Source organism: Penicillium solitum (assembly GCF_028829755.1).
Source record: "Penicillium solitum strain IBT 25940 chromosome Unknown utg000003l_segment0_segment0, whole genome shotgun sequence".
In the NCBI taxonomy this organism is placed as follows: Eukaryota; Fungi; Ascomycota; class Eurotiomycetes; order Eurotiales; family Aspergillaceae; genus Penicillium; species Penicillium solitum.
Window position 1 is genome coordinate 2,042,710 of NW_027072123.1, and position 25,967 is coordinate 2,068,676.

The 25,967-nt window shown below is 49.4% G+C and overlaps 14 protein-coding genes across 14 annotated transcripts; 5 read left to right on the top strand and 9 right to left on the bottom strand.

Annotated features, from left to right (window-relative positions):
• Positions 1–1,121: 1,121 nt before the first annotated feature.
• On the bottom strand, positions 1,122–2,045 carry N7455_004677 (uncharacterized protein; the record flags this gene model as incomplete). Its single annotated transcript, XM_040956203.2, has 1 exon — positions 1,122–2,045. The coding sequence occupies one exon, from the start codon at positions 2,043–2,045 to the stop codon at positions 1,122–1,124; it is 924 nt and encodes a 307-aa protein (XP_040813347.2).
• Positions 2,046–2,324: 279 nt separating this feature from the next.
• N7455_004678 (ferritin-like domain-containing protein) lies at positions 2,325–4,110 on the bottom strand (the record flags this gene model as incomplete). The annotated part of the gene is made up of 2 exons (XM_040956276.2): positions 2,325–3,650; positions 3,715–4,110. The coding sequence occupies 2 exons, from the start codon at positions 4,108–4,110 to the stop codon at positions 2,325–2,327; spliced, it is 1,722 nt and encodes a 573-aa protein (XP_040813404.2).
• A 677-nt stretch (positions 4,111–4,787) lies between these two features.
• N7455_004679 (uncharacterized protein) lies at positions 4,788–5,516 on the bottom strand. The gene is made up of 3 exons (XM_040956176.2): positions 5,419–5,516; positions 5,264–5,355; positions 4,788–5,211 (listed from the first exon to the last, which is right to left on the bottom strand). Exons 2-3 carry the CDS (start codon positions 5,345–5,347, stop codon positions 4,882–4,884), a joined length of 414 nt encoding a protein of 137 aa, XP_040813231.2. The 5' UTR covers positions 5,348–5,355; positions 5,419–5,516; the 3' UTR covers positions 4,788–4,881.
• A 1,165-nt stretch (positions 5,517–6,681) lies between these two features.
• Positions 6,682–7,661, top strand: N7455_004680 (SDR family NAD(P)-dependent oxidoreductase; the record flags this gene model as incomplete). The annotated part of the gene is made up of 2 exons (XM_040956162.2): positions 6,682–6,754; positions 6,820–7,661. The coding sequence occupies 2 exons, from the start codon at positions 6,682–6,684 to the stop codon at positions 7,659–7,661; spliced, it is 915 nt and encodes a 304-aa protein (XP_040813303.2).
• A 196-nt stretch (positions 7,662–7,857) lies between these two features.
• On the bottom strand, positions 7,858–8,966 carry N7455_004681 (isopenicillin N synthase family dioxygenase; the record flags this gene model as incomplete). Its single annotated transcript, XM_040956258.2, has 2 exons — positions 7,858–8,844; positions 8,898–8,966. 2 exons carry the CDS (start codon positions 8,964–8,966, stop codon positions 7,858–7,860), a joined length of 1,056 nt encoding a protein of 351 aa, XP_040813388.2.
• A 474-nt stretch (positions 8,967–9,440) lies between these two features.
• N7455_004682 (uncharacterized protein) lies at positions 9,441–10,658 on the bottom strand (the record flags this gene model as incomplete). Its single annotated transcript, XM_040956320.2, has 1 exon — positions 9,441–10,658. The coding sequence occupies one exon, from the start codon at positions 10,656–10,658 to the stop codon at positions 9,441–9,443; it is 1,218 nt and encodes a 405-aa protein (XP_040813294.2).
• A 1,020-nt stretch (positions 10,659–11,678) lies between these two features.
• Positions 11,679–12,914, top strand: N7455_004683 (fungal specific transcription factor domain-containing protein; the record flags this gene model as incomplete). Its single annotated transcript, XM_065604865.1, has 3 exons — positions 11,679–11,933; positions 11,990–12,120; positions 12,182–12,914. The coding sequence occupies 3 exons, from the start codon at positions 11,679–11,681 to the stop codon at positions 12,912–12,914; spliced, it is 1,119 nt and encodes a 372-aa protein (XP_065461765.1).
• Positions 12,915–13,405: 491 nt separating this feature from the next.
• Positions 13,406–15,081, bottom strand: N7455_004684 (uncharacterized protein; the record flags this gene model as incomplete). Its single annotated transcript, XM_040956235.2, has 2 exons — positions 13,406–14,880; positions 14,943–15,081. 2 exons carry the CDS (start codon positions 15,079–15,081, stop codon positions 13,406–13,408), a joined length of 1,614 nt encoding a protein of 537 aa, XP_040813247.2.
• Positions 15,082–15,947: 866 nt separating this feature from the next.
• On the top strand, positions 15,948–16,262 carry N7455_004685 (uncharacterized protein; the record flags this gene model as incomplete). The annotated part of the gene is made up of 1 exon (XM_040956285.2): positions 15,948–16,262. One exon carries the CDS (start codon positions 15,948–15,950, stop codon positions 16,260–16,262), a length of 315 nt encoding a protein of 104 aa, XP_040813393.2.
• Positions 16,263–16,698: 436 nt separating this feature from the next.
• N7455_004686 (amidohydrolase family protein) lies at positions 16,699–17,912 on the top strand (the record flags this gene model as incomplete). The annotated part of the gene is made up of 2 exons (XM_040956306.2): positions 16,699–17,689; positions 17,752–17,912. 2 exons carry the CDS (start codon positions 16,699–16,701, stop codon positions 17,910–17,912), a joined length of 1,152 nt encoding a protein of 383 aa, XP_040813296.2.
• Positions 17,913–18,054: 142 nt separating this feature from the next.
• On the bottom strand, positions 18,055–19,695 carry N7455_004687 (uncharacterized protein; the record flags this gene model as incomplete). Its single annotated transcript, XM_040956300.2, has 3 exons — positions 18,055–19,103; positions 19,157–19,525; positions 19,587–19,695. 3 exons carry the CDS (start codon positions 19,693–19,695, stop codon positions 18,055–18,057), a joined length of 1,527 nt encoding a protein of 508 aa, XP_040813293.2.
• A 514-nt stretch (positions 19,696–20,209) lies between these two features.
• N7455_004688 (putative cell cycle control protein (Cwf23)) lies at positions 20,210–21,508 on the top strand (the record flags this gene model as incomplete). The annotated part of the gene is made up of 1 exon (XM_040956195.2): positions 20,210–21,508. The coding sequence occupies one exon, from the start codon at positions 20,210–20,212 to the stop codon at positions 21,506–21,508; it is 1,299 nt and encodes a 432-aa protein (XP_040813222.2).
• Positions 21,509–21,717: 209 nt separating this feature from the next.
• On the bottom strand, positions 21,718–23,043 carry N7455_004689 (YgfZ/GcvT domain-containing protein; the record flags this gene model as incomplete). The annotated part of the gene is made up of 1 exon (XM_040956192.2): positions 21,718–23,043. One exon carries the CDS (start codon positions 23,041–23,043, stop codon positions 21,718–21,720), a length of 1,326 nt encoding a protein of 441 aa, XP_040813243.2.
• A 276-nt stretch (positions 23,044–23,319) lies between these two features.
• N7455_004690 (decapping enzyme complex catalytic subunit DCP2) lies at positions 23,320–25,936 on the bottom strand (the record flags this gene model as incomplete). Its single annotated transcript, XM_040956221.2, has 2 exons — positions 23,320–25,832; positions 25,906–25,936. 2 exons carry the CDS (start codon positions 25,934–25,936, stop codon positions 23,320–23,322), a joined length of 2,544 nt encoding a protein of 847 aa, XP_040813371.2.
• Between the last annotated feature and the right edge of the window lie 31 nt (positions 25,937–25,967).

Sequence of the window (25,967 nt, forward strand, 5' to 3'; positions counted from 1 at the left end):
CGAGGCCAGTTTCCTCTGCCGAGGAATTACAATATTTGTTTTTCTAGTCATGTGTAGGTGTAGGTGTAGGTGCATTTGCATTTGTTGAGCTTGACCTGTGCGCTGGAGAAGCTCGGCCCTAATATCTACGACATGTCAAATCCACGCTCTCAACATGGGTGTCGAGAACAAAGTACGTAAAGTGCCCAAAGTACTCAAATTACCCAAAGTACTGAGAAAAATCAAATTCTAGGCACAAATTAAAATTGACTGAATTCGTCCTGTCCATGCATCTAGAACACGTCGAACCCACGCTCATGAAAGATAACCCTGTAAACTCCTCAATCAGTCCTCGGGGATTATTAGTAGCTCTACTCCGTAGTGATATGTCGATCCAACTCCCAATTCCTCTCACCAGGATTCTGAGTGGAGCACATACATAGGAAATACGAAGTCTTGATGCCCTTCCTGGGGATACCCCTGTCTTTCTTAGGCACAACCGCTTGGATACGTGTCGATATATATCTGGATCGAGGTTTGTCGCCTGGGTGTACCTTTACGAAGAGGCCCCACTGGATGTCATGGCTGTCACAGTCGGTGAGAAAAGATTTGACGAAGATGAACGCCAAGGCTAGAGGATTGCCAGCACGACGAGGTTGTGCAGGGGTAATGACAATTAAGCCGAGTCTTCGTATACCGAAAATAGTGTCGACGATTTCTTGTCCAGGGTCGTATTGAGAGGTGAGTTGTAAAGAAGGCGATCATGGTGGCGTTCGGTTATTTGGATTTGGTGGGAAGATTTGTAGAGGATTTTACTGCTCTTCGAACGGCTTGATTACTTATTTGATATCAATTGATATTTTGGACAAGGGGCGTTGTTTATTCTGCTGCCATTGTACGATGTCTTTGTCGTGGTTGTTTCAGTATGTCTGCGTTGGATGTGGCTTATGTTTCAAAGTTGGATATGTTGATGTCTTAATATATGTTTTGCTATTTTACAAATTAGGATGGATTGATAAACCTATCTTGAGATTTCATTTCCAATCTTCATCAAAACGGTCGAAATTCCTCCCCAATGCAACTACTCCGTACTATCCCCACAACCATTCTAAATGGTAAATGCATACTCTCCATCCCCAGTCTCAAATGATACCATAACCCATCCACCAAACCCCCCAGATCAAAGGTCCCAACGCCCCAAGCACAGCCGCCCCGAATGACAATTCCAGAATACACCAAATCCAAATAGTCCCAACAGCAGGCGCCTTCTTCATAACCGCATAATACGGCTCTCCATTCGTGATAGCGATAAGATGTGCGCCCAACAACGCAGAAAGAGGGAGAAAGACCAGGGTCTTCAGTGTAGGCGGGAAAACCAGCCTTCGTAGGAATGAAAAGGTTAATTTGTCCCTTGTCAATGGGAACAAATAAAGAGAAGTAGGCTCCGCCTTTGAATTGCGCTTCTTGAAGGAGATGATATGACCGTGTGCTAGGTGGACGAAGAAAGTAAGGAGAGGAAACGCGATTGTCACGGATTCTTTGAAGAGCTTTGGCAAGTCGATGCTTTCAGCGTATTGGTGGGCTGCCAGGTAGCCCAGGGTGAGGTGGAGGGTTGTGAGAGGCAGGGAAAGGAGGATAGTGTCGAGAAATGGCGGGAGGGGTTTGTCGGGTTCGGATTCAGAGTCCGATTGCTTGAGAGTTGTGCCATTTGTACCCTTTTGAGTATTCTTGTTCTTGGTATTCTTTTGCGAGGGATTTGAGAGATGGCTGCTGATGTCGCCGTCGGTGTCGACCAATTCCCCGGACGCGTCGACCGTCACGAATCGCGTTCCCCCTGACTGCGATGGTATGCCCTGTGCTTCAACTGAAGCTGGAATTGCTCCCTTCTTTTGATGCAGTCCGTTTTGTCGCTCTGCGATGATGTCATAAAGTGTGCGCTCGACGGTTGCTTTGTTTTTGGTCGGATCATCGCGTTGGGGATGGGCCATGGCGATTTCGGGTTCATCTTTTCTAGTAGAGGATCCAGCTGCCGCACGGCGCTGTTTGCGATTCCTGGGGGTCTCCATCTCGTTCAGGTGTGTTGGTGTGGAGAGACGATGAGTGGCGGGCAAAAAAAAGTTAACACTGACGTGGAGAAATGAGGTTGAGGCTCGGCGATAAGCTCCATCCACCGGGGTTAAGGTGATTGCCAGTTGGCTCCCAGCTCTACGTTTGACTTACATTTAAATGTATATTTCTATTTCTCAGGCTTAGGATAATAATGTGAAAACAAACTTTTATAAATTGATTCCTGCTAATTCTCTGGACCCTTCGACACACACCCAGTAAATACACGGATCACCCACTCAACCAGCCTGGTACAAAGCTGGGCCGGCAACCACATGCGGGTTAATCAAGCTCAGATTGAACGGGCTTACATATGGAGCGCTGTCTGTGATAGCAATAAAAATGGTACCATTGAAAGCCGGGTTACTTTGGTACGTTTCCAAGTCGGGCTGGGTAGTATATCCTCGAATGGTATCAGTGGTACTATTCGTACTGTTGCTGCCATTGGTGCCATTGGTGGTATTGGCGGTGGTACCAGTGCTTCCGCTGACAACATGCAGAGGGGTGTAGGTAATGTTCAGTTGCGACACCCAAAGGACATACTGTGCACTGCCAGCTTTTGTCTCCGTTGTGGTGACGTAGCTGTTGTTGGGGCCAACTTTCTTCCCAGGAAGATCCCACTGCAACAGTACCAGACGACCGGCGGCCGTGAGAGGTATTGGGCGAATCTTGCTAACAGAGGCGCCGCAGCTATTAGCTGAAGTAGACGAGTTGAATCTTCCGGAGCCTTTGGGTGACTTGGGGATGCTGACGCCTGGTCCGACAGTGTTTTTGATTCCGGTGGTCTCATTGAAGATGAATCCTGCACTCTGATTGAACCCGGAAGTCATGTTGAGCCTTGAAATTTGATCGGCACTTGTGGTAAAATTGTACCTAGTAGAGTTGAACCCAGTGGAATTGTGCCCAGTGGAATTATTCCCATTCAAAAGGTACGCAGTGGGATCATACCCAGTAGAATCGTATCCGGAGGAATTATGCCCATTTGTTCTGTTATTACCCGACGAAGAGTTGCGAGCAGTCCCCGAAGTCCACGGATCAGGCTGATTAACCACCATCAACGTCGGGAAATTCTGCCAAATCAAGCGAGTCTGATTTTCAGGACAAGAGCTGATGAAAGGTGCCAGCAGCGTCCAAGCCCAGGACTGTGGTATGCCAACTTCAAACCACTCAACCATCGAGAAGAGACCCTCAAACTGGCGGAAGATCAATTGCTGTCTTGCTTCTGTGGTGATAGACTGGGTCAAAAGAGTGGCTGCCTCACGCGAGTCAAGATGAGCCAAAAACCCATACACGCCAGCTTCGCCCCAGCGAGTGAGCTTCTGACAGAAGTCGATAAATTCCTTGACATTCGTGTATGGGTAGATATAGTTGCATTGCTGTGGGGCACGGGCCCCAAGAATGTTGCTGAGCATAGTGGCATGGCCTATCTCTTGCTGCGCCATGAATGCGATCAACTCGCGGTCTGAAGCGGTCAATCCGGCGGCTCGGAAGGCTGAATCGTTGAACCGACGGAGTCCGTCTAGGAATAGATCGAGCTCAATCCATTCTTGGTATAGAGCAAGGGCCTGTAGATTGTAGGTTAGCTTCCGGCTCACAAGACGGCTATTTAGATTTAGTGTGAATACATACCAAAGACTCGTAGTCAAAATCACTCTTCGTATTGTAGACAGGTGTGCTTCCATTGGTCCCGACACCACCTGCTGGGACATATGGAGCAGGCTCGGAATGATGAAGATTTCCATCAGCGGAATATGTTGTTGCTGCGGGTGCAACGCCTCCACGCGAGATGCCCGTTCCGACTGAAGAAGCCGTCAGGGCACCTGTAGTTGTCGGAGTTCCAGTAAAAGGTGTATACAGTCTGGAGCTATTGTAGATTCGAAGTGGCGGCGCTGAAGCCGATAAATTTGCAGACGGCAGTGGCGGGTCAAGGGTTGTTTTTGGATCTTGTTGGTGTTTCCTTGGAGAAGCAGCCGTGAAAGGCATTGAGTACAATAGGCTCAATAGAATGACACTCTTCCACGCCATCTTTGTTGAACGTTGGAATTCAATTCAAGACAGGGAAATGCTTCTTATCGCTGGTCATCAAAGCATCGAGTTAGTTGTAGTGTGTAAAAGCCGTCGGATAGGTACGGACCTTGTGTAGAGTGCATATAGTTCAGCCAATATCAGCATATAAATAATCACCGGCCAAGGCAATCCAAAGTCTGGGGTCCTTGGTTTTGATGTAAGAAAGTCGCACAGTAGTGAGGACACCATCTTCAGGACTAAAATGTGGGTAGCTTTGAACGGGGATGAATTCCGACTGGCAAAATTGCCACATGGTAATGTTAAGGTTCTTTGGTGTAATTTTAATGGCAATTTATTCTTCTCGGAGGGGCCGTTCTCTGTACACTAGGCTGGTTGAATAATTGCAAGACACTGCAATTCGCTCTTAGACAACAACCCCGGGATGCTTCGGCAACAGATGACGTCGGAGTAAGCTTCCCCTGCCAACATTCCATGGACCTGAACAGACTAAAGTACAATTTGAGATATCTGTCGGGGTGGAAATCGAATCCGGCCGGACGCTGCCGGATGGCTTTTCAAGGAACAAGGGGAAAGGCTATACGAAACTCAGGTAAATTATCAGCATATTAAATATATAAGAATGAAAAGTGGTCGAGTAGAAATAAAATTGCTCAGCCGATGGAATCCAAGGAGATGGGGTCTTTCCCCATATAGATAGTCCCGAAACCGCAATATCAGAGTGCAAAATACCCGAGTAGTTCATCAACTTAACCCTATAAGCACCCGACTTCACTGCGTCCGCCAGCCACCCTCTCCCGAAAAGTAACCATAGGTGTCACAATGGGGCACATTGGCAGTGATTCTCACACCATTAGACCAAACAATCTCCATAGTAGAGCCCATAATAGTCGCCGTGAAAGGCTCACAACTTTGCAGTGACTGGCGGATACTGTCGAGCTCCTTCCAAGGGATATTCACGACTGCAGGGGCCCGTTGAAATGGAGCCGCTGGTTGACCTCGAGAATTCTTTTCAAATACCCATGGCTCACCATTAATCATGAATACACCAGCCAGAGAATTGCCATTCTGACTAGTTAGGGATCCGATCCATTGAGGCATGACTAGATGGTCAGTGGGCAGGTCGGCAATCTTTCTAGAGACAGGTACTTACTGGATTTTTAGGGAACCTTGAGAGCTGTGAAAAGGAGGAAGTGGGGAAAGAAGTTGGGGAGGATTTGCTTCTTTTGTGTGACATTTACGTATCTATTCAGAAGAAGCAAAGATGAGGGATTTGCCGTGTAGCCAAGCCGTGGATGCCTCATTTACCGCTATATTCGTGTATATCCAGCTATACCATAAATGGATGTTCCACCACAGCTTCAACTTCGTTTCTTCACCGCTCGTTCTGGTTTTCTCGTTGTGTGGCAGCGCTTATGCAGCTTGTTAGTCTATGTTATATACGAGCATTACCGAAAGGTTAAGTTGAAAAGAGTGGACTCTTTAACCGAGCGTAAGAGCAAATCACATCAAACTATTAATCCCGTGTCTAGAAGCACGAAGAGCCTAGCACCTTGACTTTACAGGAATATGACCCCTCACAAGCTCTATCCGGTGCAAAGTGGATCGGCAAGTGTTCCCGCAAATAGTCTCCGCTCCGCATTTCAATAGGGCTTTATGTACGGAGTACATGTTCTATGCTTAGCACTATCACGTAGGTAGGCCTGGGGGTACTATCATCTAGCTACTGGGTGCGTTGTGCAATATTCAATAAATCATGTAGAGAACCGTATTGGGTAGATACTGCAGCCATTCTACCATGCAGGCTAGACGGCTCGCATAGGTCCGTGTAATCGACTAGAAGCCTCTAACAAGTTGAGCAGACTGATGGTGATATGAAAAACTGGGAAATGAATTATACTAACGATTTACCTAGGCATATTATAGGTGTATATAAGCAAGTGGGCTAATATAGACCTAAGGAAATAGTGGGGCATACATCTTCACTTGGTGTATGTATGTTCTTCTTCTTCGGGGGAGTTTATCCGCGTAGATCATAAGTAGCCTTATATCAAGTTAACAACGCCCATGCATTGCGCCCAAGAGGCTTTGGGGGTGACCTATGAAAAACTACATATGCCTGCAGACAGTTGGCCTTGGGCATTTAGGCAAGCATCCGAAGTGGCCTGGGCCCAGTCACGATCTGCGTCACCGCTGTTATGTACGGAGTATCAGAATATCGAAAAATCACAATTCCTTGTTGTGAATAAGAAGCCTACATAGGCATGTATACCCTACTCAAAGGCGAAAGTATGGATCTTCCCTAGATGTATGCAATAATACTGACAATTTCAATATTCAATATAACTAACTGTCCGCAAAAACCATGCATCCCAAAAAAGGCACATTGTTCATATGCGGAAATAAATAGAAAGTCGGCGTTGGTCCGATGTAAGGTATTCTCGGCAACATCGCCGATCCAAAGAGGGGAAACTCCAGAATGACGGTATCACAGGGGGATTGGTATAGATAACATCAATTTCAATTGTCTTTCTCTCTATCCAACCCCCTTACATTACCAAACTAACAGCCATGGCCCATCTCCAAGCATCGAATCTCTTCTCAGTCAAAGACCGGGTGGTCGTGATCACCGGAGGCGGAAGTGGTAAGAACCAACCCATCACACCCCAAAGATACAAACAATGTACATAAAATCTAATAGAAACAAAGGCCTCGGACGTATCATGACCAAAGCCCTGGACGCCAACGAAGTCTCCAAGATCTTCATCCTAGGCCGACGCGAGGACGCACTCCAAGAAACCGCCTCACAAGCCATAAACGGCACCGTCATCCCGATCCTATGCGACATCACCTCAAAAGAATCTCTCGAGGCAGCCTACAAAGCCGTCGCGGCTCAAACAACACACGTCGATCTCTTAATCGCCAACAGCGGCATAATGGGTCCGCTCATGAAACCCCCACAGCCCGCAGAAGACGGCACCCTCCCGCCTCTATCACAAGTCCGCGATGAACTCTTCAATATCCCCATGGAGGAGTTTAATAAAGTGATGAATGTCAATGTTACCGGGTCATATTATACGGTGTTGGCGTTCTTGCCTCTGCTTGAGGCAGCGAATAAGAGACGTCCTGCACCGCAGGAGGATGTTCTTGCTGCCCCGACTGCACAGGTTATTATCACTAGCTCGATTGCTGGGTTTATTCGCAAAGTGCCGTTTAGCTTTGCGTATAACTCCTCCAAGGCTGCTACGACGCATCTGATTAAGTTGCTTTCGACTTCGTTTGCTCATTACGGTATTCGGGTCAATGGCCTCTCGCCTGGTCTTTACTACTCGGATATGGCCAACCATATCTTCCAGGCTTCGGGTATTCAGGGTCGGGCTATTTCGGATGGCTCGTTCCCCAAGGAGATGATTCCTGCTACTCGTGGTGGTAGTGAGGAGGATATTGCGGGTTTGATTGTTTGGCTGGCTAGTAACTCGGGTGGTTATATCAATGGTAATATCTTGGTTACTGATGGTGGCCGAATTTCTGTTTCGCCTGCTGTCTACTGAGGGGTGTTTCGATCGGGCTAAGTGCAGTTTGGGTATACATAGACTGTACCGATTTGAACTTCAATGAAGATAGAAATATATAGATTGCTAGATTCGCAGATATCGATATTCAATCGCTCATGAGTGCAAGGCAAATAAAACGCAGCAGACGAAAATGATCTTCGTCGGGCCAATCTCAAATCCATGGTCCGGCTATTTAGTAAGTCGCCGTCAATCGCTGGACCAGATAATCGCCTGAAGTAATCGCCGAGTATTTCTTCTCCGTTTGCATTTCGTCCCCAAATGTTCCCGGGAGTGCTTCAATAAGTTTATCGCTGTTGGGGTTGCAGAAATACGCTATGCTGTACCGAGCAGGATAATCCGAAGCGTCGTCCTCAGAGCCCTCGGGCACGGGTGGCTGAATTACCCGATGACGGGTACTCTTGATAGTGTCATTGGACCATCGAGCAAGCAGATCCCCGGCATTGACAACAATGGTATCAGCAATGGGAGTCGCATCAACAAATGTCCCTTTGGGACTGCGCACTTGCAGCCCACCGTGTCGATCCTGGAAAAGCAGAGTGATTGAACCGTAATCGCTGTGCTCGCCGGCACGGACTTGGTTAGGGTTATTGTTGAAGATTTCTTTGTTAACGGGAGGATAATGCAACAGACGGAGATTATTGTCACCGGCATTGACAGAGTCGTCGAAGAAGTGCTCTGGCAAATTCATTCCCAATGCAATGGCCTGCATGATGTGCTTATGTAGAGTCTTTCCCATTTCGAAGAATGACTGCATGGTTTCTTTGAAATGTTTTCCTTCGTCGTCGAGGTGATCGGGCCAGCGATTGGGCAGGCCCTCGACTCCCTCACGACCAAGTTCCATGGTCTCCTTGATGTCCGGTGCGGACGCACGCAGAGTCTCGACTCCAGTTGTCTCGTCGACGGTGGTCAATTTCTCCCGCCCAATAGCGACGTAACCACGGTTGGACTGCGGGGTTGTCCAACCCAACGAATCCTTCTCACTCTGGGGACGGGCGAAGAAACGGGCAGATGACGCAAATACCCCGGACACAATGGACGGCGGAATTCCATGTGCCTTTAGGTAGAGGAAGCCGGATGTTTTGAAGGCTTTTGTTATGGAGAGAGCGACTTTATGCTTATCGGATGGGGTCCCTGTGAAGAATGGGCCGAAGTCGATCAGCTAGAACAGATTCTATTAGTCGTAGCTTGAGATAACATGAAGACAAAGCATACAGGTATCATCAGATCATCCTTATCTACCGCAGCAGACGCAGCACTTTCAGAGGACGTGTTGGAGGCCATTGCTTGCACGGCTCCTGGGAATTGGTATGGATCGTCAGAAGGAAACTGAGACAAGGATAAAAGCCTGTTAAGTGGGTTTCTGTCCGAATGCAAAGGGAAGATCTAAAGAAGAGGGGAAAGTCGGGGAAAGGGAAGATTATAGGTCAGCTGCATACATCAAAAAGATAAGCACATGTGGGCAGATAAGCCATCAGATAAGCGTTGAAAGGTGACATCTACATTAGATTTGACTGTATGTATTGACGTTTATTCAATTAGCTGCTATCAGACAAACTTTTCGTTTGATTGCTATATTTGGACTTGACCTGGACTGACAGCGCAGATCAATCCACACCTTCCCCCACCCCTCCACAATGGCCCTGCATTGTCAGCACGGTGTATGCCCTGACCAATCCTCGGACCGTGAGCTCAAAGCCAAAAATAGCGCTCACTCCGCTCATGTCACTCTAAAGAGCAAGCAAAAAAGTACCAAAACTAAATATGCTGCTCACATATGGTGATGAATGGCGATAAGACTCCCCCAAGGAACAACCGGTGCGATTTCACATCTTGCATCACAACAGTCGAACTAGGAAGCCATTTGGCATTTCTGTCCTCCACAAGCTTTGAGACCTTACAATCCTTTCCGCTGCGAGTTCTCAGCTGAGTGGCTATTCTATTGATAGCGAGCACGGTAGCAGGAGCAACAACCTTGTATGGGTCCTCCATAGACTTCACAAATGCAATGGAGTCCGGAAATGCAGCAGCCAGGAGATTCCCATCTGCGTCGAGCGACAGATTATCGATTGGATATCCCGTGGAGATTTTGTCAACTTGAATCAGCTTGTCGCCAACTAATTTGTGGACAGTCACGATTCCAGTCACTGAATGAGCCACATAATAAAGCCCGTTCTCTTGGACGATCCCGTTGGCAAAGGAAAACCCTTTGCTGGCAGCGACATTGCACTTTCCTGTGTCAGAGTGACAATAGGTGAGACTTCCTCCGCCAATCAACATATCCAACTCTGCGAAAGTGCCAACCTTGGCGTTGCGGTCATTGGTAACCACGAACCCCAGACCATCCTTATCAACGGCCAAGTTGTTAGGCGAGATTATCGCGTGGCTGGCGATGGTTTTGACATACTCAAGTGTCTCTGAGGCACCATCCAAATCAAATATCTCAATTGTGGAATTCGCTCCAACAACTCGAGCATCAAGGAACTCCCCTGTTGTAGGATCGACTGGGGGTCTATGGTTGATCAGCCAGAATCGAAGTCTGCCTTCAATACTGCGCACGTCGAATCCATGCAGATCCAGATCGCCGAGATAACCACCGACTTTGAGCTTGTGGAGGCCATACAGCCCGTCCGCGCCGGGTTGGTCAATATTCAACACTGCGATATGATCCGTGCGGGATCTCGCGGAGATGTTGAGTTTGCTGCCACCGGGACTCCATCCCTGTCTGGAGTCTACAGTATTGCATGCTGCGTATAGTTTTCGCTCTTGGTCGTCTAACCACATATCCTCACATCCTTCTAAGAGAGGATGCTGGAGGCGAGTGCAGGTCCATGGGAAATCGTCAATTGATTGGATCTCTCGGCCAATGCCAATTGTGAGGAAAATGATGTTGTGCACGTAAGCTTTGTACAAGATGCCAATGACGAGCACAATCAGAGCCCATATCCCAGCTCGCGGGCTGAGGATTCGAGTCATTGTGAAGGTGTCTGAGGAAGATTCGTACCCTATTTAGGCGGGGCTAATAATACTTGAATACATGTATTTATAGGGTATTTTGCCAGGAAATCATATGACTCAGCCTACCAATTTTACACACGGGGCCATGGACGGCGACTTCACCTGATCCCTGCTCGCAACCGCCCCTCATAGAATACCCCTTTTCACAAGGTATGCGTCCATGCTCAATGCGAACATTGCGACCGATCGGGCAATACCCTACTCGGTATCCACGGAACGCTTAAAATGCAGCTATCCTGGAAGCCAGGATATTCTCTCTCCAATAGGCCCGTAAGAAGGTCAACAGCCCGTAGGACCAATAGGGGTCGTTTGGGAATCGCAGATGGACCTCAGCAATTTGTGTTTATTGCAGAGCACCCTATGAGAGATCATAAGACCATACACTTTCCACCAGCCATCATTTATCCGCCCTCCGGAGCGCCCGTTGAACCAATCACTAATTACGAGGCAAAAAGGCTCAGAACCTGGTGGTATTGACCTATGCTTTGTCTGATTTCCCAAGACTAATAGTAATAATCTACGGTTGTGGGCTAACCTGAAACTCATTCTCAAGTCAACGTTTCCGAGGAAGCCAGCCCATCCGTAGAGATGCCATTTGGGATCTCGGGTGATGCATTGCCGACCAGGGCTGCTGATTCCCCCGACCCCGAGAGCGATTCCAGGACGGCTGAATTAAAACTACACCACTATAACAGCGAAGACCAAGGCCAATCTCCATATTCATCTACTTCGACAGACGACAGACAGCTACAATTAGCTGAGGGAGACGACTTCTATGAATGGTCGAGTCAAGTCACTACTATAGAGCCAGAGCCAAGTCCCGTGGCAGCTTCAGACCTCCCCAACACTACTACATCTATGCCACCGAGTGTACTATATAATAGTATTTACCAGCGGTTTGGGCCTATCCTTAAGAGATGTTCGTTTATTCTGCTCCCAGCCGCTCACATCAATGCCGACTAACAAGTCATAGACAATATGGAATTCTGCACAATCCCATTAACGTCCGACCTACGGATGAATCCGTTTCGATACCGCAGAACTATCGTCCCGGAACCTATGTTTCTGGTCCATGCAGTGATGGCTTTAGCGGGTCATCATGTTAAGAGTCCATCAACCGATGACCATCGCTACACAGCATTAAAACTCCTCCGCGAGAGCCTCAACGCATCCGGCAATGTGGAAGATGGCTCCTCTATGCTTGATGCGATTATGATCTTATTTTCCTTCGACGTCAGTTTGCACATTCATATTGCTCGGACCTAATCCAAGTTGATAATGAAAGTTAGGAAACTCAATCCACCCTTGGATACTGGAGTACACATCTAAAGGGAGCCTATGGCCTTATTGAAGCGTGCGGGGGAATCGAAGCATGGACCACGTCCGCTCGGGCAGACGCTCAAATAGGATTGCTGTTATGGTATATAACCCCACCCTATGTTACGCAAAATCGGCCCGGTGCTTCCAGCTAAACTATTTAGGTGGGATGCCATCACCAGTCTCTTGTCCCGGGAAGACTGCGTGTTCCCGTACGCATACGTCGAAGCCATCCTATCGAATACCGATAATCGGGAGTGGAATTTCTTTGATCTCTGCGGGTGCCCACACAGTGTGGTTGCGTTGGTCATGCAAGTTGTGCGTCTGAGTGCCGAAAAACGCCAATCATTGTCCATGCGTTACGTGACCTTCGACATCACAGTGATTGCCCAAATCGAGCAAGCGCTCGAGTCCTGGTATCACATCTCCCCTGCCGCGCTTGCCTTCGGTAGCGAAGAGGATATCCAACAAGACCAAGATTGTATGCACTGCTCGGAGGCGTGGAGACACGGCCTGCTGCTCTATATCTACCGCGTGTTCCGATGGAAGCCGGGAAGCCCGATTCCAATGCACGTTGTCCGTTTGTCCCGGGTCATTGTGGACCATGTGGTCGCGTGTCGAGATGAGAGCATGGTCGCCCGGCAGGCGTTGCTGCCGCTCTTCTTCGCGGGCTGCGAACAGCGCGATCTATCGGTACGGCAGAAGATCGTGCAGTTCTGCTCGGTGTGGAATGACCGGACGCGTTATCAGATGTTCGGGAGCACCATCCCGTTGCTTGAAGAGGTATGGGCGGAGCAAGAGGCGAAGGGCTTTGAGAACGTGTGGTGGGGTCACGTCGTGGATCGAAAACACACCGCGTCTTGTTATCCGTTACAAATGCGGCTTTGCTTTGGATGATCCAAATAAAAACACAAATAAATCTCGTTGTGCAGCGATCGCTCTAGCATATGTAGCCAATGCGCATTTATTGAAGGTCTTGATTGAATTGTTTATCTGCCAGCTGTCGAAGATGACAACCAAGTCAGACCTTGGGACTCACGCAGTTTAAGATATCTCAGTATTCCGACGACTTTCTCATCCTTGCATCACAGTGAAACGAGCTGAAGCGAGATGGGAACTTATCAAATGTCTCGGGTCATCTAGCATCCACGGTCAGCTTTTGATAATGGTGGATCTGGGAGGTATGAATAATTTAATGCAATGTAAAAATGTAGATTTGTCTAACTATCAAAACACGGGAAAAGGAACATTCATGGTTCTATGTCCTCGCCCGGGTTTTCTATACGAACCCTTAAAGCTTTTGGGCATATTGGCGATGACTTCGAAGTAAAGTCCGTAACGATCGAAGGGGAGACATGGGGTGCGACGGCCCGAGTACGGTCTGGGTCTTATACACCTGCAGCCGCGGCACTGTCTCGCCGCCGCTCTATAGTGGCCTCTTGCATGAATGGGCTGTAAGATCTGATCTCTTTGCCCCATTGGAGGACCACGAAAGGAGTCGCCACCAGGGCCAAAGACACAAATGCAAGCAGCGAGCTGGCCCACTGAAATCCAAGATTCGTGTACATAGCTGCTGCGGCCAGCGGGAGAAAAGCGATGGAGATGTTCTCGACAAAACCCACCGCCCCGAGAGCGCTCGCAGCATACTTGCTATACGCGTCGACGAGATAGTTAGCATTTCCAACGATAACCGTTGTCGTTCCAAACCCCACCATCGCCAGGCCAACCGTGGGTGCCATCCAGTGTATAGAAGTGTACAATGTCCACCCATACACGAACATGCCGCCCGTGACACCAAAGAATCCACCAATGATCGATGCATGTAGCCGAGCCTCCGGGATCGGCGTGCCGGGTGCCTCGGTATTGCGGGTAGCAGATGCATAGTACCAGGGATTAGTTAAGATGCAAAATCCACCGCCCAGGAGTTCCCCGATCACAATCGCAATTTGGATATACCCGCACTGGACGGGATCCCACCCATTGAGCTCCTTGTATACCTGCTCGACCGACTGCGTAAAAAGATAGATCGTTCCCAAGCTGAAGGCAGCCCACACCGTCGCAACGAACACGACCCCTTCCGTAAATAGCATGTACAGAGGCCGTTGAACGCTCTGCAGGATAAGCTGAGACAAGGCTACCCGATCGGTCTTCTCGGTCGTGTAGGCGTTCTTCCCCTCGCTGCGCAGTCGTTTGGCCCTAACGCGCAGGATGGCCGGTCCGCGGCTCTCTGGCAGACCGAAGATCAGGATCGGAAATAGGGCAGCAGTCCATATCAGTTCGATGTAGCCAATCCAGCGCCATGACAGGAATTGCAGGATGGAAGAGCCAACAACCGGGCCCAGGCTTGTCGCCGCCAGATAAATGGTCACATACAGACAAATTGGGACACTCCGGGCTCGATCGCCGTGAAAGACATTTGATGTAATACCGGCAACAGCATCGCTTATCGGCGGGACACACCCTCCGCTGAAGAATCGAACCACAATCAGGGTGGCAAAGTTCGGTGCCAGCCCTACAGGAATCAAAAAACAAATAAAGCAAAAATAGGTGGCGAGAAGGACAGGTCGGACACCAAAATCCTCCATCACAGGAAACAGAAGGAGCGGACACAGCGCTGCTCTGATGGCCCAGGATGTGGTTAGCCAGTAGGAATTGGGGAAGGTCGCATCGGAAACGTGAAACTCTTCCCCAATGGCCGTATGAGCCACCGTTAGGATGGTCCCATTCATCGAGCAGACAAAGCTCGCCAGCAAACCAATGCCCGTGACCTGCCATTTCTTCCAAATGGACCAATTGTATGGATCTTTGGGGTCATCTTCTCCATCCCACGTGACAATCACGCTCTCTTGAGCGAAGCATGGGCCTGTTTGTCATGATGAGTGGATTGATCTCAGTTCACAAGTTTGAGAGCACGTGCATACTGACCTTCTGTATGGGAGCCAGATACCGGGTACAAATCAATGTCGAGCTCGTCTAATGTGATCGGTACGTTTCCAAGGTCGACTGTAGAGCCATCTGCTTTCGATGCAATCTGTCGCCGCGAACAATCCGGGTGTAGCATCATGTTAGGGGTAATGGCACGCGACAAGCTCTCCTGGCGCGAGGAGGAGGCTCCCCAAAGATGTCCAACTCCGTATAGTAGTGATATATTTGATCGTTGTGGTATTAATCAGGGCAAGGTAGGTAATATGATCATTCAACACTGTTGGATGGTAGTCTCGGAATAGTCAGAAATAAATATGGGAACGTGTTCTTGGAGTATTCTCATCTCAAAATAGACCTTTCACATCATTTTCTTATTCTATGATTAGTTTATACTCAGCTGTACAGATTGGGAATTCCACTAGTCCCAAAAAGGCAATTGTATCAATTAGGTAGCAGGCCCAAACTAGAAAGTCGGGCTCTACAGGAGTACGTAAACTATTATGTCATCTGCAAGCAACTCAGCCACCAGCCTCTCGTTAGAACTCGTAGAATAATATTTAGATTGCTTGTAAATCTAAAGTGTCCACGAATCATCCTAATATCTATGCTGAAGGGAGGTTATGTGACGGCGTATTGGGCGCTAAACCCAAAACGGTAAAGCTAACTTGAAAAGGCAATTCACAGGTCCACCGTTTACATATAAAAAGAAGGCATTCTATACTATGTTTAGTGGTAAATGAAATAAAGATTTAAGTGACGATTCCTTAGCATTCAGCCCATTTATACAAATAATCTCATGGGTGTATGGGCGACGCAGTGGCCCACACGAAGATTCCAAGCTTCCAGACCTAGGGAGGTCCACCTCAACCTATTAATAAGCTCGATTGGAGAGTCACAGCTCCAAAACATTCCATTCCATTGCATTTCTATTTCTCTTCCTTCAACTTCATTTCGAATATACATCATCTCTTCCTTTTTCCTTGAATACATTTCCCAACCGCCAAAATGACTTACACTGCCATTGTGATGTACCCCAACGAGGCCGACATCAAGTTCGATGAGTCCTACTACATCAAAACTCACATGCCACTTGTCGAAAGCGTCTGGAAGAGCCACGGCCTGGTCAGCTGGCGTGTCACCAAGTTCCCCACCGCGCTCGATGGCTCCCCATCTCAGTTTTTGATCATGGCCACCCTCGAGTGGGAGAGCCAGGAGAGCGTGCAGGCTGCTCTGCAGAACCCTGGCACTGCGGGGGTGTTTGCCGATATCCCCAACTTCACCAACGTGAAGCCTGTCACTTTGGCTGGTTCTCAGCTGTGATCGGTCGTCGAGAGTGTATGTGCAATTTTATGCTGATGAGTGTTTGGGTGCTGAAATTGATGTACAGCGACTATTCAATGCATGTTACCAATGAATCAATGAGATTTGGATTATAACGGCCGAAACTGGAAGGGACTTGGCATTTCTAATGAGAAACTGTGTATATCTCTTTCAAATTGCAATCCTTAACGAAAAATACGTAACATCAAAAGACAAGCAGACTTATCTGAGATAAAGAAATTGTAACATCGCTTGGGGAATCCTTCGTCAGGTGGAGAGGGGCATCCCCGCTTCACAGGTCTTATCTATGTTGCATGTACTCCGTACGGAGTACAAATTAATTATCCCCTCACTTGGCTATAACCCCTGTCTCGACTATTCCTTTCTTCTTCCTTTTCTCTTGCAATTAATTCTATTCCATCTGCATATCCCAAATATGTCTCGTCCCTTAGTAGTCGACGTCCACACCCATGTCTACCCTCCATCATACATGGCGATGCTCCGTGCTCGCAAAACAGTCCCCTACATCCACGATCCAGCGAGCGGAGAACCGCGCCTGATAATCCTCTCATCAGACGATGACCCATCAATTCCAATCGACGAGCGCGGCCGTCCCGTCGACACATCCTACTCCGACATCAATGTCAAACTAACCTTCATGCAACAGCACGGCATTGACTGCAGCGTAATCTCTCTCGCAAACCCCTGGCTAGACTTCCTCGATCCCGCCGAAGCCCAACAATGGGCCGAGCGCATCAACAACGATCTAGAGGAAACCTGTGCCCAGAACAATAAATCCTCTAATCCAGATAACAATCTCCCTCTGCAGGGGAGGTCGACTTTATTTGCATTTGCGACGTTGCCGCTGAGCGCTCCCAGTGCGGATATCATCGTTAATGAAATCAAGAGACTTAAGACCCTGCCTCATATCCGTGGTGTGATTATGGGGACTTCCGGGTTAGGAAATGGTCTCGATGATGAACAGCTCGGTCCTGTTTGGGCTGCGTTAGAGGAAACGCAGTTCCTTCTCTTCTTACATCCTCATTATGGTCTTCCTGATGAGGCGTTTGGTGGTGCTGAGGTGACAAAGCGTTACGGTCATGTCCTCCCCTTGGCTCTTGGGTTCCCGCTTGAGACGACTATTGCGGTTACCCGCATGCTACTGTCTCGTGTCTTTGACAGGTTCCCGCGGCTGCAGATCTTGTTGGCGCATTCGGGTGGCACTTTGCCGTTTTTGGCGGGGCGCATCGAGAGTTGTATTATGCATGAACGGAAGTTTGTGGAGAATGGTGGTGATGTTCCTGGTCCGCAGAGGAGTATTTGGGAGGTTTTGAAGACGAATATCTTCCTTGATGCTGTTGTTTATGGTACTGCTGGGCTTAAGGCTGCTGTTGCTGCTGGTGGGGGTACTGATCGTCTTATGTTTGGTACGTTTTCTAGTTCTATTGTTGGTATTGTTGGGACTGCGTCAAGCTAATATATTCCACAGGTACCGATCATCCATTCTTCCCGCCTCTGAATGAGGGTGAGAAGGAATGGCTCAGTGTGACGACCAACTATAAGGCTATTGATGCGACTTTTGAGGGCGAAACAGAGGCTGTGGCTGCTGTTTTGGGTGGCAATGCTGCTCGTATTTTGAAACTCGAATAAGCACATATACTATCTAGCATAAATATCGTTATACTGGTCTGCAGATATAATCACATCAATAACAACTGGGGTATAAGACAATAAAGGGGAACAAGTATAAAATAATATAGTACCATGAGCACAAATTCCATGATCCGGGGCTTTAGGTTGGAGCAAGCACAGTCCTCAACACATCCCAACCAACAATCTGCCACAGCTCCTGTGTAAGCCAATCCGAAAACTTCTCCTGATCCATATATTGACCATCAAGTACCTGAGGAAGCGGAGTATGCGGACGCCGCAGACCGTCCCGAAACAAACGATCATCAGGTCCGAATACAGCCCGGAGGAGAGTCTTTTGCAGGCGATCTTTGGCATTTACGACGAATTGACGAGTAGCCGATGCCTCGAGGGACGATTGAAAGGATTTGGCATTAAGCATTCTATCCAGCAGCCGAACGAGATACTTGGCTTCGAGTTGTGCCTCATTTGGCATAAGACCCTCGTCGGTCATTGCTTCCAGTCCATCTGGGAATGTCATCCCGGGGCAGAGGCCCATTGGCAGTCGCAGGTCATGGAAAACGTGGAGAGCTAGCATTTTTCCCATGCGATCGAGGACAAGGAAGAGAAATCCTTCCATTACTTCTTGGTCTTCAGGACGAGTTTGATTGAGGGAGAGTGCCATCGTGCAGAGCAGGTCTGCGAGGTGTGAGGCTATCTCATCCTTGGTAGGTAAGCTCTTCTCTTTTGTATGTTTGTTTTGTTCATTGGTTCCGGTGACTGGCTTTGGGTCTCTGGTCGATTTGGTTTTGGTTTTGGTGACTGCTTTTTGCTTGGATATTGCAGTGCAATGCCGAGTGAGTGCTGTCATGGTTGATTCAAACAGACCTACTAGGTAGTAGATGGTCTGACCTTGGTGCTGCATGCCATTCTCGGCTCCGGCTATCTTGTGCAACGCTTTGTGCGTGAGATGGAAAGCAACTCTCACACCGTTCATAACTGTATCTGTATCCGGCGTATTGGCCTGCTCGGTCTGGGAATGCTTCTGTTCCGCCATATTGGTCTCATTCTGGATGGTTTGGATTAGTCTCTGCTCTGCAGATTTGCAGAGGATGACTGCATCCACGGCCAGGGAATTGGTCTCAGAACTGTTGTTTGCCTTTCTTTGGAGGGCTTTCTGGACGGTATGCAGCTGTCTGTTGAGGCATAAGACTGCAATGACATTAATTATGAGATGACTGGTTTGTGAAAGGGGAACTAAGTACCATGTTCTTCCCCCGAGTTGTCATCCTCATCTATCAATGGAATGCTTTTCTGCATGTTCTTTGGTAGCTTTGTGCGTTTCCTAGCCATATTCGAACTATTCGCATTCTTGCCAACAGCAGGTGCCTTTCGTTTGTTCGCCGGCAAGGCCCCATTGGCATTTCCAGTGACTTTGGTATGCAGTTTGGCAAGAAGGCCCTCAATACGCTGGTTAAGCTCATGGACTTGATCTTGTAGCTTGCTTTGTCCTGCCTCGGACCGTTCGTATGCTTGTTGCCAGAAGGAGACGCTGTCGAAGAACTTGTCTGTTGTAACACCTTGGTCTAAATCTTTGGTCTTTTTAATGAACTGTCGAATCTGCAAATTATATTCTAGAATATATAGTCAATAATAAAATGGTCTGGCTGTGTAGAAACTGCATGTTCGCCTCACCTTTCACGCTTTGGCCTGGTGGTTTTCCTTTGACAACAGCCAATGCTAGGGCTAATTGAAGCTTGGTTGGGGGTGTAACACCAGATTTAAAAAGCGAAGTAGTCGTCATCTTGTCAATGGACTCGAATGGGTCATGGCTTGGGATAAAAAGGTTGCCATCTACTGATCGACAGCAGAAACTCACAGGATATACACGTGCCCTGATTATATATATCTGCCTCAATCTTCCAATCTTGGCCACAATAACAATTTTAAAAAAAAGAATGAGACAAAAGCCAACCTAAACTATGTACTGAACGGTTTATTTGGCCAATTTATTACAGCAAATAATAGCTTTCCTTATAATTTTGCAATTGCGATCTTATAGTATACCAGTTGGCGGCCTGAGGCGAAACAGATCCACCGCCCAAGCTCCGAACTTGAACCTACAAATTTCCATCTCAACAACAACCTCACTTTCAAGAGCTCGAATCTAGGGTTATTTCCCCCTCGGGACCATCACTGTGCTCTGTATTACCCTACGCCATTATCCAACAACCACAGAGTGGAAACCAGCAACATCAAACGCTCCACTTTATCTCCGCAAACCTCTCAGGCGACATCCAGTCGCATAAACCATCAAGATGCCAAACGACGATCTCAAGGCGCACGCCGCCTCAAACCAAGATTTCTACGCTCTGCTAGATATCCAACCGGCAGCCACCGAAACCGAGATCCGCCGCGCATACCGACGCACTGCACTAAAGTATCACCCAGATAAGATCAAAAACCCCACCGCAGCAGACATCGACAAATTCCATTTCCTCCAGATTGCCTACGATGTTCTCTCCGACACATCAGTGCGACAGCTGTACGACAATGCGCGGGATGCGCGACAGCGCAAACAGCGCGAGCGGGACATGATGGGAGCGGCGAAACGAAAGATGCGCGAAGACCTAGAAGCGCGGGAGAGGGCAGGCGCGGCTGAAATGGGTGGCGCCGGTGCTAAACAGGGCGTGAAGAGATCGTGGGCGGCAGATGGGGACGAGGATGCGGAAGAGAAGCTGCAGCGGGAGATTGACAGGATTGCGGAGGATGGTCGGCGGAGACGACGCGAGGCTGAGGATAAGTTCAAAAAGGAGCTTGAGGAGGAAAATAAGAAGATTCAGCAGCAGGAAGAGGAGGATCGAATGGCGGCAGACCGGAGTAGTCAACGCGTGGACCGCTCGAAGGAGGGTGGTGGCGCGCAGGTCCCTGAGCTCGAGCGTGCGGTGAAAGTACGCTGGGTTCGGGAGGGTCGGGGGCTGGAACTTGACATTGAGCAGCTTGCGGTGCTATTCAAGCCTTTCGGGAAGATTGAGAATACCTTTGCGCTCAAGGATAAACGTCAACGGATCGGGGATAACAAAGAGAAGAAGACTGTTGCCACGGGTGTGGTGGTTTTCACATCTATTGTGAGCGCTCACACTGCCGTTCTCGATAGCGAGAAGAAGCTTCGTCAACATGCCGGTCAGGATGGCGAATGGGGCTTCATCGAGTCTGTCTTCTGGGCCTCCGGCAGCCAACCTGATCTAGGTCCGGATGTATCATTCAAGCCTGTTCAGGCTGAGCCCGCACCTGCACCACCAGCGCCCTCTACCGACACTTCCAGCAGGCCTCCTACACCATCATTCAACTTCCAGAGCTTGAAAACAGCACCCCCATCCGACAAAGCGCCCTCATTTGGCTCGTTCGCTTCTGCATCTGCCGCGGCAGCTGCCCCGAGTGCAACGTCATTCAATGCATCCAATAAGGCTCCAGCCGCGCCTAGTCTACAGGAAGTGATGATGATGCGGTTGAAGAACGCGCAGCGTGATAAGGAGCGCAAAGCCCTCGAAGAACAACTGACACGAGAAGACGAGGCCGCAGACGCAGCAGAAGCAGCGGCAGCGAAAGGCACCTAATTCTCGCGCTTCAAGGAAGCTAGCTTCGTTCTGCATTTTCGAATAGGTCCAGCCAAATTTTGCCACTGTATTTAGATTTAAGAGATACCCTAGAACACGTTGTATTTGCAATGTTGAGTTGAATAGAGATAGATGAGCTATTTACATCATATCATTTTGTGTTGTGTTATATTATACAGGAGTAGTGATTAGATTAGACACTTCGACGTCTAGTCTCGGCGTGCTTCCGCTTCCTCTTCCTCTTCCTCTAATTGCTCTACAAACTCCCGTGCCCGTTCACCCTCTGCTTCAGGATTACGGGAAGCGGGCTTCTCCTCTTTGCCACCGGAGATGAAATCTCTAAGCCAAGGCGGAACAAAAGCACGTACTCCAACCTCATTAGGCTGTTCGACTTCCGGAGCCCAGGATAGCTTGAAGTGATGTTCATGAGGACGAGCAGGAGCCTCACCCATGAGCGCAACATCGGTCATAACTTCAAGACGACACAGCGCAAGTCCAATATTGCCAATGCCATGAAGGAACGTCCCCGCACTGCGGTTTCGGCGAGTAGTGACACCAGCCTTAACAATATCCGCTTCACCAGAAGGTACACTCAATTGGAAAGACGGATCATATGTGAGGGTATCAGGGGCACTTTGTCCATCCTGACCCAAATCATAAAGTTGAACGGGCAAAAGACGCTTCCGCGTAACTCCACGGTGATGGGTACGAATCGTCAATTCCTGGCCGACATAACAGCCCTTGCGAAAATCGATACCATGAGCCATATCCATATTACACTGCAAAGGCAAAGCCGATCCACTAATAACCTCCGCCTGGCCCTCCGCAACACCGTGTAGAAAGCGACGGACGGTATACGAGTCTAGCTGGACCTCGGGCCCAGCGACCTGCGCCTCATCCGGGAAGTAAGTGCGCAGACCGTCCGAGCCGGGCGTGATAATGCGGGACCCAAAGCCCGGAGCACGCGTGTCAATGCACCCGGCAATTTCAGAGGTAGGTGAGAAGGGCGACGGCGATTCCGACTCTAGACTGTATGCAGCCCACCGTTGCGGCTCGGCGTGGTTCTTCCAGGAGGACCAGATTGTGCGCTCGCCTTCTTCCAGGGCCCGGAGCTTGAGCTTCGCACGCAGCTTGTGTTTCTTGAGATGCTTCAGCAGAATCGGGACCTGGTCCTTGTCTACCTCCACTAGCCAGCCTGAGTCGACACCCTGGGCCTCTGCGCCGGGGAGCGGGTAGATGAAGGCATCGTTCAGGACTCGGCCTTGCGAATTGAGGAATGCCGTATATGCGCCTGTGCGTCGAATGCTTCGGTTCGGGTCGTTGGCGACTAGCATGTTCTGGGTCATCAGGCCCTGGAGGAAGGTTGTGCTGTCGATACCGGTGATGGAGATCAGTCCGCGGTTCGTGAGTCGGCTGTACCCTGCCGTCGGCGGGAAGGGGGCATTTTGGCTCTGTTCGGTACGCTGCGCTGTGGTAGAGAATAGCCTGCGGCGGACCAGGCAGCGGCTACAGACCGAGGGGCTCGGGCGCATCATGGTTGAGTTGGTGTAGCGGAGCCAATGTGAGTTGATCTATTTCTTTACAAAGCGTCCGATGACGTTGGGCGGTGAACTGGGGCAGAAATAAAGAAACTATGTGCAACCTACTATTGCAATTCCAGGTGCTGCTTTGTAACTTTCCATTGTACGATCCGCTTGAAACGTAAGAATAATTGGTTCCAATATTACACTATTGCTATGTATGCCACGACCACCTAGTTAGGGGCCACTGAAAAGACACCTGGGCAACCTCGTAATCAGCCGATCACGGGCCTACTTATTGCCCTTGGCCACTCCCTCCAAGAACCCAAGCAAAAACGCCTTGTTGCTCGGCGAGGAGACATTTTGACCGCTAGCATGTGCATCACCATCAGAGGGCGTGCCGTGACGAGAGATAGAATCCCCGCTGCTCGGACGATTTCGGGACGACATCGGGCTGACAAAGCCTGAGTATGCTGCCGGCTGCTGGTTGACAGTTCGGGGGTCGAAGGGGCTCGCAAAAACGGGCGACGGAGAGACAGGTGCCTTGCTAAAGAGTGACAAAAGTGAGGCTTTCTGCTCAGCAGTTTGACTCGGTCGACGGTCGAAGTTGCCCTGTGGGGCCAGGCCCTGGGCATCAACTCCCGGCAAACTCAATTTGCGTTCAATAGCTTCTGCCTGAGGAGCCGTCGCCATCAATGCTTCGTATCCGGGTTTTTCGGATCGACGTAAAATCTGCGGCTGGAAATTCTTGATGGGCTCAGGCGCTTCGGGCATCTTCGCAGGCAGAACCTGGGTTGCTTGTGCAGCGGGTCTCGACGAGGATACCTCGCGTTTGGCAGAATGAGGTCGCGATAGAATGGTAATGGGCGAGGATAGCTGCTGTGGCTGGGGGTGCTCTCGCCTGTTCGCATGGTTCTTTCGGTGAGCTGCAGCGTTTGACTTGTGCGATTTGGCAAATGTATCAAATTGTGGCGTATTCAACGGCCCAGACACAGTAGCTGATGTTTGACCTGCACCAGCCTGGTGCGTGGGCTGGTTGTGGTGATCGCGAGGACGCTGAAGAATCTGCTTCTCCGAAGGCGCCGCAGAGGGCACAACAGGATTGCCTAACAATTCCGCTGGTTCGGAAACATGGGCAGTTTGGGGACCTTTGAGCAAACCCAAAAGACTATCCTGATGCTGAGACGTCTTACGGACGTGGGAAGAACCCTGGATGGGAGCCGCCAACATCGCTGGACCCGGACCCTTGGGGGTCTTGACTTTGAAGACTTCCAAGAGTGCCAGGGAATGGCTTGTGAGCTTCGGGGGAGGCAATTTGCTCGCAGGCGGGACGACTGGGCCCCGAGTTTGAGATAACTGAGCGGATTCAGAGAACTCAGGGTCTCCTGTTCGTTGAAACGGCGCGGGCATATTGCTTGGGTTCAGAACGCCAGGGGCCATAGGAGGCTGGTTATGGTGCTGATATTGAGACATGGTGGTTTGAGGGAATTGCGGTATCGCGTGGGGTTTCGGATACCAATTATGCGCAGGAGTCGGGAATGCATTGCCAGGAAGAACCTGTGGGCCATTCTGGGAGTGCTGGATATGGGGTTGGGATGGAATAGTGTGGAATGGTGTCGAGTTCTGCCGCATGAAAGGAGATGGACCCATATTCTGTTGCTGCTGAGGAAAGCCAGGGAAGAAATTCGGGCCCAAATGAGGCCGCTGTTCTGCAGATTGGACGTTGGACTGAGATGTATTAGGTGACGCCATCGGATTACTGTGGGAGTCCTGAGTGAATGTCTCTTGACGTCCACGCTGCAACAAGGCAAGGAGACCATTCGCCTTAGACGGGTCAACGGCAGAAGCTCGAACTGACTCGAGGCCTGGTGTATGACCTTGCACCGGTGCGGCGCCGATCTTCAAAAGGCGCTTGAGGTGATCTGAAGCATCTTGCGCTGAGGTCACCTCAGGAAGATCACTTGGAATGGCCATTTTTGCGAGGGATATGCCTGGCGTACCATTGGTATGGCCATTTTCATCCATAGAAGCATATCCCTCGGCCTGTGAGACTTGATTTGTACCAGGCTGGGCTCTTGCATCAAGCTTCTTCTGCTGCGCTATCCACTTCTTGAGTGGGCTGAGAAATGGGGCAACCATGTAGAACTTGTTCGCATTCGCGACTGCGAGTCCTTCATCATGCTGTTTATTCTTCTTCAACGTTGGCAGCTCGGAAAGCTTGTACCACTCAATCTTGCTGATTTCCTTCCGGGTGCGCGGCTCAAAGTAAGTATCACGGAGCACACCTCGAAAGACGTAGAGTCGCATGTGTTGCTCTCTCATAGTAATTTCAATGTATTTGACATCGTCGTCGTTTTTAACCAAGTTGGCGGCCCGAACATCGAACCCAGTCTCTTCGTAGACCTCACGAATAGCACAATCAAGATCCTTTTCTCCCTTGTTGATTTTACCACGGGGAAAACTCCAGTTGGCACCCTTCTTCCAACCTTTAACCAGAACGACTTCATCCATATCTTGGTTCAACATGATCGCACCACGGACCGGCACGCGTGTCTTGTAATCAAGGAATTCCTGGAAGGCAGCCACATGATGGTAATGAGACCATGAAGACATAAGCGGGCAATGTTGGAAAATGCGCATAGCAAATGTCTTCAGGTTCATTGACGGTAGCGCAGGGTCAAGCGGACGAATGAAGTCTTCGTAGAACCATTGTGCTTCTTCGACTTGGAAGCATATCCGTTCGACTGACTCAAGCTCCTCGCGCGGAAGGTTGATAATGAAACGGACACAAAGATCATCCAGCCCTGTTAGCAACGGCCCACCGGCCTCGGTCAGCAGCCTGTCGTCACTCCGATCCATCAGCAACCAGGCACTCACAATCTTCTAACCGCATATTTGTTTCGGTCATATCGGTAGGTAGGCTCTGGCATTTCAAAACC

Coding starts and splice junctions, on each gene's coding strand:
- N7455_004679 (XM_040956176.2), bottom strand. CDS start 5,347: ATGTCACACAAAAGAAGCAAATCCTCCCCAACTTCTTTCCCCACTTCC. Junction 5,212..5,263: donor CAAGGTTCCCTAAAAATCCA/GTAAGTACCTGT, acceptor GACCATCTAGTC/ATGCCTCAATGGATCGGATC.